This window comes from Astyanax mexicanus, chromosome 16 (genome assembly GCF_023375975.1).
Source record: "Astyanax mexicanus isolate ESR-SI-001 chromosome 16, AstMex3_surface, whole genome shotgun sequence".
Lineage (NCBI taxonomy): Eukaryota > Metazoa > Chordata > Actinopteri > Characiformes > Acestrorhamphidae > Astyanax > Astyanax mexicanus.
This window is the reverse complement of record NC_064423.1, coordinates 16,766,308-16,777,536: the sequence shown is the minus strand read 5'-3', so window position 1 is coordinate 16,777,536 and position 11,229 is coordinate 16,766,308. Positions and strand designations below refer to the sequence as shown.

General features: G+C 37.1%; 1 protein-coding gene across 1 annotated transcript; it reads left to right on the top strand.

Annotated features, from left to right (window-relative positions):
* The first annotated feature begins 664 nt into the window (after positions 1-664).
* lpl (lipoprotein lipase) lies at positions 665-10,447 on the top strand. Its single transcript, XM_007240126.4, has 10 exons — positions 665-914; positions 2,268-2,455; positions 2,739-2,918; positions 3,841-3,952; positions 4,061-4,294; positions 5,224-5,466; positions 6,272-6,392; positions 7,031-7,210; positions 7,299-7,406; positions 7,844-10,447. The coding sequence occupies exons 1-10, from the start codon at positions 797-799 to the stop codon at positions 7,893-7,895; spliced, it is 1,536 nt and encodes a 511-aa protein (XP_007240188.3). The 5' UTR covers positions 665-796; the 3' UTR covers positions 7,896-10,447.
* The last annotated feature ends 782 nt before the right edge of the window (positions 10,448-11,229 follow it).

Below are 11,229 nucleotides of genomic sequence, written 5' to 3'. Positions count from 1 at the left end.
CCAGCCTTAGAAACCACAAGTTAACCAACAGCACCCCTGATAAGAGACACCTAAATGTATCACATAGTATTTTTGTTTGTTTAAAATGTTTAAACAGTGCTGTATATATTATGTATATGTTTTGAAAAACAAATAAAAAAATAAAATTACTATATAGACATTGTTATCTATATGAAATTATTTATCTACAACTAAAACCATACGCTCAAGCTAATCTAGCACTGCTAAACTAATGATTCTTGTGCTCATTTGCTCTAGTGAGTCTGAATGTGGACTCTTCCGTTAATAAATGATTAAATTTGTGTCTTATTGATTAGTTCCATCCTTTTTGGGGAGGACAGTGGACTTGTCATCATAAGGATCTCATGTAAGAACATTATCACAGCTTAATAACACATAATAAACGACCAATATTCACAAACCAATCATTCAAATATCAGATATTGCCACATTTCTTCCCCTCGCCTGTTTCAGTGGGGTTTTTTTCAGTGTTGTTTTAATCTTCAGGTTCAGGAGCTCCCGTTCCCCCAACACTCTCACAGTCCAGCACATGAATCTGAGGGGGAGGGGCTTGCTGAGAGTTTACCCGATAAGCTCCGCCCAGCTTCCGCAGCCCGACCAATAGGGCGCGCATAAAGCCACGCGGCTCCGGTTAGAGGACAGCTACCAAATTTAAGCGCTGACTCCTGCTGGAGCCGCACTCACTCACTGACCCCCGGACTAAACACCGCGCCGCCGCCGCAAACCAGCCCGCAGAGTCCCCGCGGAGTCACCGCTACAGCACGCAGAGCACAGCATGGGGCCAGACAGCGCTTTACTGCTCGTTATTTGGATGCATTGCGCGAGCTTTTTCTGCAGCTTCGCAACTACAGTGGAGCCAACTGTTGAGCCAGCCACTGAAACAGCCACTCTCAGTAAGTTCTCATCTGTTCTGCTGCACTCCAGTCAGTTTGCGGCTTTCTTTGTTAAACTGAGCAAATTAGGGGCAACTCTGAGCTGAGTCACCCTTCTAAAAGAGAGAGAGAGGTAGAGTGGCCCTTTATCATTAAACAGAGTGTGAAGGGTCTTTATTCTAGTCTGATGTTTTGCTGCTGCATGCAGTGAAAACAAATGGGCAATTAATGTGTAATAATTAATCTGTAAGAGTGGACTTGCTCGAGGACCAAACCCTGAGAAAAGCCTAAGAAGAGAGTCTATTCTCCTGAAAAGCGTGGCCCTTTATCATAAAAAAGAGTTGGACTAGTGTTTAGTCTAGTTTGACGTTTTGCTGGTGCATGTAATGAAAATAGATGTAGCTACTATTAATGTGCAATTCAATTTGTAAAAAATTGTACGAGTGTAACGTTTTGCGGTTATGTATAAAACTTTTAATAATTTATTTTCCATTTAGTATTGTGAGGAAGAAATGTGTTTTTTCTTTTTTTTCAATTATCTAGGTTTTTGTTTCAGCCTTTCACAAAAATAATTTTAAGAATAATAAAAAAATTGAATCTTTGCTCAATTTTCAGATTTTTCCATTTTTGTATCTTGTAACACAAATCTGACAGTATAATCCAAATTGCAAAATGCAAAAATTTTAAAATCAGAAAATAAAGAAAAGATTCAGTTTCGATTGTGAGGGGCGGAGTTAAAAAAAATCCTCTAGAGCCTAATCTCTTAAAGAAGGTGAGAGAGAGAGAGAGTATCCCTGAATTATTAAAATGAGTTTCATGTGTAATTACTCTAAGAGTGGACTTTGGTGGGCACCAAACTCTTGAGAAAAAGAATAAAGCCGTAGAGTCTAATTTCTTAGAAAAGGAGAGAGGGGGAGAGAGAGGGATCAACATGATTCTTTCTCTACCAGAATTTTGAATTCAAATTAATTTTAATTCAAGTAACCCTGTTTTTGTACATTTTTTGTATAGTGATAGGAATGTGGAATTGCAATTTTAAATTAAGAAATATATATTTTTGAGTATTAAGACATCAAATGTGATCAATTTTAAGACACTTATCATTTTTAGATCAATGGAACACTTTTGTAAAGGAGAAGTTAAATATTTAAGCAAAAAAAGCAAAAACTGGTGAGAATAGCAAAAGTTCACTGACCTTAAAGTTCAACACCAAATCTCAAAATTAATTTTCCAAAAAAAAACTATGCCTAAAATATCTATGTTTATAACTAAAGTAATTTAGCTAGTATAGTAGTTATTACTATAATTTCAGATTAATAAATGGTTTAAAACATTGCCTAAAACCCTCATATCCTCTTGCTTTAATTTGTTTAGGCAACATTACAGCAAATTCTACAGAATGGATGGTGGACTTTACCGACATCGAATCGAAGTTTGCTCTGAGAACCAGCGATGAACCCGAAGATGACCTGTGCTACATAGTTCCGGGCCAGCGGCAAACCATTAAAGAATGTGATTTTAATCCCAATGAGAAGACGTTTGTGGTCATTCATGGATGGACGGTGAGTGCAAATCACAAAATATTGTTTGAAATATTTTGTTATATATATATATATATATATTTAATCTTATATGTACAAATTTCTTAAAGTGGTTGTACATTTCATGCAAGCATGCCTAAATATATATATATATATATATATATATATATATATATATATATATATATATATATATTTAACTCACTAGTTGAACTTACAAAGTGTATATGATGTGTAGTATATGCCACCGTAAATAAGGGGTTAACGAGTTTCCCAGACGCTGATCAGCGTGCTCTATGTTCAGGTCACTGGAATGTACGAGAGCTGGGTGCCTAAGCTGGTCACGGCGCTGTTGGAACGCGAGCCAACAGCCAACGTGATCGTAGTAGACTGGCTGGTCCGAGCTCAGCAACACTACCCAACCTCAGCCGCATACACCAAACTGGTGGGCCGGGATGTGGCCAAGTTCGTCAACTGGTTACAGGTCAGTTAACAATGTTATATTGGACTTATTACAGCTCAGATAATGGACAAAGTAGTAATTGGTAGGCTAAATATTAGTAAATATATCGTTATTATACACAGTATGTGTAAACAACATATTTACAAAAGGTATTCAATAGAACAGCAAAATTATAGAGCTTATTTTCATATGAATGCCTATTTAAACATAGGTACTACTGTGCAAAGCATCTCCGAAGTGACATCTTTAGGAAATCCCCAGTGTGACCTTTTGTCAAGTAGCCCACCTCTGTTCACCCCTCAGCATTGCAGAATACAGCACTTTTAACTGATGCTCCCAACAGGCTTACAATTCTAACGATAGGGGCATAGAGTTTCCCATGCAAATTCTCACAATTTTCACACTATTAACAAGCTTAAAATAGCTCCACACTTAATTGTTTGAATTCAGAGGGCCCTGACATTTAAAACTCATATAACTTTTAAGTTTATTAATGAGGTGTAAAAATTGCGATTTTTTTACCTGGGCATTTCTATGCCCTTATCGCTAGTATTGTAAGCCTGTTGGGAGAATCGGCTAAAAGTGCTGTATTTCAGAAAGCTGAGGGGTGATCGGAGGGGGACTAAAGTTTGTACTTAAGGGGGTGTAAAGTTGGTACTTGTTATCATGTCTCACTACAACACAAATCCATTTCACACCAAATTTCTCCTTTAACGTTCAATGGATGCAACAAGAAGTCTATGTATAAAGTATTAAGTAATTTTTGAGCATTTATATTGGTCCATTCATTCTGAAACTCTGATACCATGTAAAGAACAACCACCAGATTCACAATGTAAGCCCAAATGTAAAAAAAATAAAATAAACATTATGGTGTTTTTGTGTAACAGTAGTTATTTGCTGAATGTACCCCTAAATTTATGATTTTGTTTCTTCCTCGCAGGTAGAAATTGAGTACCCATGGGAGAAGCTCCACCTTTTGGGCTACAGTCTGGGTGCCCACGTTGCTGGTATTGCTGGACTTCTCATGAAAGACAAAGTGAACAGAATCACTGGTAAAGACAGAGAACAATTTCGTTGATACAGAAAAAATTGACCTAATTGGCTTAGTCAGATGGTTTTAGATGGAGTGTCAATTTTCATCCTTTTCGCTCTTTATCTAGGTTTGGATCCAGCTGGCCCAACCTTTGAATACGCAGACGCCCAGAGCACGCTTTCACCTGACGACGCCCTGTTTGTGGACGTGCTGCACACCAACACCCGCGGCTCTCCTGACCGTAGCATCGGCATCCAGAGACCTGTGGGGCATGTGGATATCTACCCCAATGGAGGAACCTTCCAGCCTGGGTGTGATCTGCAGAACACCATGATGATGGTGGCCACCACGGGCTTGAGAAGTGAGTTCTTGCTTTCTGACCACACCAGGTTAAAACCTAATCCAAGTATAGGCTTTCTTCTGGATACATTTAAAGCACTGCTGTGAGGATTTGATAGCATTCATTGGCAAGAGCGCTGGTTAGGTCAGGATGATAGATGATCACTAGCCATGAGTGCCATCATTTAAAAAAAACACCGTTCTGTTCCACTGCTCCAGAGCACAATGCTGGGGTATTTGTTCCCCTCTAGCCAATGCCTGTCATTAGGCTCATGGGCAATAGATTAAGCAACTTCCAAATAAGGTAAAATCCTATTTCACCCCTTGGCCCTACTACTTAGCACTATCCCTCTGTTTTGCATGTGGAGATCTAGGAGTAGATTGTTCTGATTTTTGCTAGGCTGGAGGGGTGGGGGAAGTGTTAGGCCTACATGACCCAGAGAGATTTTTCAGAGCCACACTCAAAACAGAGAGTTGTGAGAATCACTGGCAAGATGGCGACACTAGCAATGTCTCAGTAGCTAGTGGAACTTTCCTGTTCCACCCTAAATGGTGCAACAGATGGCAGTTTCAGCAGAATTTAAGGTGGAATGGAAAAATAAAAGTTAATAAAAGCTGGTATCAGTTAACTAGTTAAGCAGCAGTTAGGTTGCTAAACTTCTGCGCTTTGCTGCTATCACCAAATCAGCTTGGGTTTTGGAAGGGTCGTCCCAATTCTTAAAAGGGGTACACAAGTAGGGGTACAAAAGAGAAATGAGATCGGGACAAATAGTGTGTCCACAAACTTTTTTTTTTCCATAATATGACTGTTGTAATTTGTAATGCTTTGTAAGTGGTTATTGATGCACATTAGTAGATTATAGGCTCCCATTTGCCAGATATAGCATTTCTAAGTACCCATTGATTTTAATCCAACTTCTTATATTTTTTGTCTCTTTTCTTCTACGTCAGACATGGACCAGATTGTGAAGTGTTCCCACGAGCGCTCCATCCACCTTTTTATCGACTCGCTGGTCAACGCAGAGCAGCCAAGCATGGCCTTCCGGTGTAGCTCCAAAGAGATCTTCAACAAGGGGGTGTGCCTCAGCTGCCGCAAGAACCGCTGCAGCAAGGCAGGCTACGACGTGACCAAGGTGCGCAGCCGCAGAAGCAGCAAGATGTACATGAAGACCAGAGACATGATGCCATACAAAGGTGAGGAACAGGGGAAAGAAAAAGTGGTTTCATTGAAATGAAGGTTATAGTACTAGTTTATGGTACAGTTTATAGTATTTCTTGGGATGTCTACTAAGGTTAAAGGTATTGGTTCTCACAAATGTTTTTAAATTTGTGGCAAACAGTGGATTATTTGGGTATGTGTTGAACCATAAACCCCCAAATCTTCACCAACTTACATAACTTTTATTGGGCCTAAAATAAAGCCCTGCAGCACTCCACAAAATCAGGTTTTAGTTTAGTTAGTTTTAGCACCAAATACTACTTGATTTAAAAGTCAGGTGTTATGTAACTTTTGGTTTCTCATACTGTAGTGGCACAGATACGATACAGTCAGCGGATAAATATAGACGAGGTTCTGAGCCAGGATGGTGAGTCGGAAAGAATTTGTTTTGAAAACGGATATTGCTACATGTGACTACCTTTAAAAAAAAAAAAAAAGAGTCGCATAACAAATAAATCTGGCACGTATGGTTCAAAGTTCTGTGTTGACAGACTGCATGAGGTCCCGATTAGGGTCAGTATGCCCAGGGGTGTTTGCTGTACCCAAACAGCAAAATAAACACAGATATGTAACTGAAAGACTTAAAAAGACTTGGGAAATGCACCTGTCAGCTCTGAAACAATGTCCTGTAGAAGGTTTATTTTCAAGTTCCTTTCCGGGTTGTATTTAATTCTAGGCCTGATTGACTATGCAGATGTTTCCTTCTGAGATTTTCAGACTGGCCATGTCACCAAAAACCTCTAAAATAAGCTTCTAAATATAAACCTGCTTTTCCTGCAGTGTTCCACTACCAAGTGAAGGTCCATTTCTTCAGCAAGAACAAGCTGAGCTACACCGACCAGCCCATGAAGATTTCCCTGTACGGATACGCTGGAGAGAAGGAAAATATTCCCTATGTTATGTAAGTATAGGCATTTCTAACTGATGACATATAAATGAATGACATACACAATCAGTCAAAAGTTTTAGAACACCCCCATTTTTTTTTTTCAGTTTATTTTTACCATTTAAAATGTTCAGGTCCAGTGAATAATCTGAGTTAAGCAAAACTTAAATGGTACAAAAGTTAGCAGTGAACTACCAGGGCTTTTAAGGATAAAAAAGTAAAATAAAAAATAGATATATTTGTGTTTATATTGTAAAAAAAAACTGGGTAACAATACATAATAAGTGTACATTCATTTATTAACTGACACTAGTTAAGACATTATTAAACATTAAATGGTACAGCTTAAGAATGTTGTAAATCCTCTTAATTAATCATTATTAGTTATACATATTGTAATGATAAGTAATGTTTTAACTAGTGTCAATTAACTATTAGTTGAGACAATCTGTTGTAAATACTGTTAATTAATGCACCCTTATTGTAAAGTGTTACCAATACCTGAAAGCAAAATTGCATATTGTTAAAAAATTAACTACACTTTGGAAATGGATGCAAAAGTCAGTTTATAAAGCCTTTGTCTGTAGTAAAGCAGTATTGGAACAGATTAAATCATAATAATTATTTTTAAATGGTTTTGTTTGATTCTCCAGGCCTACTCTGAGCAGCAACTCTACTGTATCCTTCCTGCTGACCACTGATGTGGACATTGGGGAACTGGTGATGGTGAAGATTGTTTGGGAGAAGGACACGCTCATCAGCTGGCCCTGGTGGAATCCAGACACCTTCCATATCCGCAGGCTACGCGTCAAATCCGGAGAAACGCAATCCAGGTAAACAACCTGGAACTTTCACTTTATTTTGAGTTTAACATCAAATTAGCTTTAGTTTTTGATTAATAATTGGATATTTCTCTTTCAGAGTGATCTTCATTGCTAAAGAAGGGGAGTTCTCCTACCTCGCCCGTGGTGGGGATGCTGCTGTGTTCGTGAAGGACAAAGAGGCCCAGTCAAGCCAGAAAAATGCAAAGTAATGCCAATTTACTTTTTTTTGCCCAAACTGTAATAACATGCAGCTTAAAATGATTACAGAGTTAGTTAGAGTGACTAACTGTCATATTGAAACTTTTTGGATTTTTCTCAATACATATGTGACCAAGTATAACATTTTTGTCTCAATTGTTTAATTGGGTTCTCTTTATCTACATTTAGGACTTGAGTAAAAATCTGATGAAGTTTTAGGTCAAATCTATGCAGAAATAAAGAACTTTCTAAGGAGTTCAAAATGTTTAAGTACCACTGTATTAATTGATCTTCAAAAATTTTAATCTGTAGTCGGTGAATCTGAAATACTATTGCTAAAATAATATATCTATGCAAGTCTTTTACAAATGAATTAACACAGTGTTAGTTATTAGGCTGAAAACAAATCTGACATGCTTCTTGTTTGTGCTTTGATGCTCACAGGTTACACAAGCTGAAGATGTTCGGCAGCTCGTTCAAGAAGAGCATAGAATAAAGAGGCACTTACACCTTCACTCTCTTGCTGGGGCCCGAGAGGAGCCGGCTGGGAACTGGACCGGTAGAGACTGCACAGTTTCTGTATGTTCTGATTTCCGAGTGCCTCACTGAATCGTAGCAATTATCTCACGAATCCTCATCCATAAAGCACATCCTGCAAGGAACTTAGTAGTCTTGATAACTTTTAACTGCTGAGCAGTTTTAATTGAAAAAAAAGCCACTTCTAATACCGCTCAGTTTTTTTTTTCTTGTTCTTGTTTTTTTTCCTCTTTAAAAAATGAGTTGTTGAAGGTCACTGGAGCCTAGAGTGCTGGAAAATCTGGAAAGTCTGGAAAAATCTTAATTGCTATTTGCTATTGCACCTCCTCCCCAACCCCCAATGCTTACGTTCTGTTTCAGGGGCTGAGTCATGTAAGGATTCAAACCTGATCACGTCTCTCATTGGCTATGAAAATATTTCTTTTCAAACGAAAGATAGACGTCTTATTGTTATGCAATATATATGTACTTATATGTAAGTAAACTGTTACACTGTTATAATGTGTGTACTGGATGTCTGTCTGCTTTGGTCAAACCGAAGCACATTTAATAAACAATGCACCGCTGGTGCGGGAGCCAAAGTGGATGTCCCATAGCGCTGCACTTAGTAGGCAGGGTTTTTTTTCTCTGTTTTGAGCGACAAATTAAAAGAGAAACTTAACATAAGAGAACAGCTTTGTCGATCAGGAACGTGAGGAACGTACTATAGACCTCGGCACCCAACCCAACAACTGGCTAGCTGAAAAAAAAAAGTCAAATGCTGAGTGTTCTCCAAACACATTGAAGCAACTGACTGACGATGCTGAATGACGATAGTGAAGATATAGAGTAGTTTGTTATTAGTGGTGCGAGTCCAAGCTGTGTATAAAAGAGAGGTGGCACAGGTTGTTGAGATGTTGTTAAAGGGGCAGAACCTACTGGTGCATTGAGTAGATTATTGGGAAAGATGCAGAACACGACTTATTCTAGCTCTGCTAGAAGAGGTTCCTTTTGGAGTTTGCTCAGAAACTAGAACCACTAGATTAGATTCTTTTTATATCGTAGTTTTATTTGTACTGTTGGGTTACACTGTGAAGTACTCTTTAGCATATAAACTACCTTCTACCATCTTTTCCACTGAAAACTACACGCTGACTAACACTAATATTCATTACATGCAGTCATAAAACAACTCAGGATAGGTCAACCTATATAGATTAATACAGTACTGTGCAAAGGTTTTGGGAAGGCAAAAAATTTAGATTTTTATAGCTTCTTATTTTTATGGTAAGTGTTGTAAGTGTATGTTTAAGGATCTCCAACTCTTTGTTCATGGGAGTTTGGTTATATTTATTTTAGTAATCATCATCAAACCCACCTGGTTAATGATGTTTAATCAGGTGAGCCTAAGGTGGAATTGAACATATGCACTAGGATGTCCAGGAAAAATCATTTTACTGTATTTATGTTTCCCTGCATGTTATGGCTGAGAGAAATGGCTTAATTTTCAACTAATGTTTAAAAATAATGCTTGGGCTCCTAAAGATTTGCACAGTACTGTATATACCCATATCCACATCTCAGATTCTCAGATTTCTGCTACAGTATTAAAGTCATATAGTGTGTTGATCTCTATTTGCCACTAAATTATGGGACCAAATATTCTCTAAAGCTGAATCTACATAAGGAAAAGATTCTTGTAAATACGTATAGGAAAATAATTGTTCTACATCTTGAAATGTCCACCTTTCCACCTTTTTTTTTTAGTTGTCTGTTTTTGGTTATTGTGTTTGGCACAGGTCACTTTATAGGCGCAGACCTCCTTTTTGTTAATCAATTCCTTGTTTAAAGCCACAATCAGAGATGCAGGTGCTGTGCCGTACTGCAGTCAGTCTTCTCAAATACTGTGAAATAAAATAGGAAAATACTTGGTGGTCTTAATGTTCTGGAAGTTCTTGTTCTGAAATCCTTGATTGTGGCTTTAATAGTTAAACTGTGACAAATGAAAGTTTCCATACTATACACTTTTTTATTTTAGGAATATGACATGGGATCCCAAACGCAGTGAGATTGATAGTCAATCATTCTTTCAGAAACAATTGCACGACTGTGTACAGTCATAGTACTTCCGCATAGTTGTCACAATCTTTGATTGGCTTATTTTTATTTTTTTTATTAGCCAAGATATTTGAAAAAACAATATTTTGGAAAAAGCAATATTCCAAAACCAAGCAATGAACCCGACATAGCGCCCTGCATAATAGCCATGAATACAACAAGATTATTTATTGAATGTATATATTTGTACATTGGGCTTGTATGATGCCTTGTCTATGTCTGTCTCTCTCTCTCTCTCTCTTTCTATTTGAGTTATACATATCCTCTCTATTTTTATAAACAAAGTGAGAATGAATGAGACCAACTGCTGGGTGGAGTGATTTAATTACCCTCTGGATCATGATCATTCATCGTATTAATACAAAATGCACTGTATAAAAATTATATTTTAATAAAGAGTGTTACAAATCATCATCAGTGTGTAAAAGATCTCGTTTCTTTAATCAGAAAAACTCTCCTCTCATATGTTGCAATAATATTTCACATTAATAAGAGAAAATCATTATTTATATTCTAAACTGCAGTAATTAAACATAATTAAATGTTTAAAATGAAAACAAGTCATTGGTTTGGTGTTAAATGGTTCTCCATTCTAGAGAATGAATCCTTTGTGATGAATGGAACCAGTTTAAAATGATGTCTCAGGTCCATCAAAGATTGTAATTACAATGAAAACTGTAGGATACATTTTTTGTAAAGTATAATGTTTAAAGCATTAAACAATACAGTCCCATAGATAAGAATTTTTCAAGATTTACATGGTGACTGAGGTGTTTTTAACATCCACCACTGTGAAGAAATCTTGAGTCGCTTAATTTCTCAACAGTCAACTACAATCTCATTCAAACCCCCAACTCAGAATAATGCTTTTTACATCTCAGTGATTTCAATATGGAGAATTTTTGACTTTCTGAATTTTGAATGACCTTTCACTTTCCAAAACGATCTTCTTTCTTTGATTGTTGATCATCTTAATTCCTCATAATAAAATTGTTTAGTATAAAACAACAAATCACTAAACTATAGTGATGAATGGAACCATCAGCCATCTGAAGAGTTAAATGCTGTTTATATCTTTATAATGTTTAAGCCTAAATGTTTAACAATAAAGCAGGAGGGTCTTAATGTTTATCTTATATTTAATTATATGTTTTGTCACTATGAAAGTCTAAAACTAAAAACTCTAAACTATATTG

Bases quoted from the DNA above. Each gene is read 5' to 3' on its own strand.
- lpl (XM_007240126.4), top strand. From the start codon at position 797: ATGGGGCCAGACAGCGCTTTACTGCTCGTTATTTGGATGCATTGCGCG. The intron at 2,919-3,840 runs GTCAGTTAACAA...TCTTCCTCGCAG, and splicing joins AGTTCGTCAACTGGTTACAG to GTAGAAATTGAGTACCCATG. The intron at 7,211-7,298 runs GTAAACAACCTG...TTTCTCTTTCAG, and splicing joins TCCGGAGAAACGCAATCCAG to AGTGATCTTCATTGCTAAAG.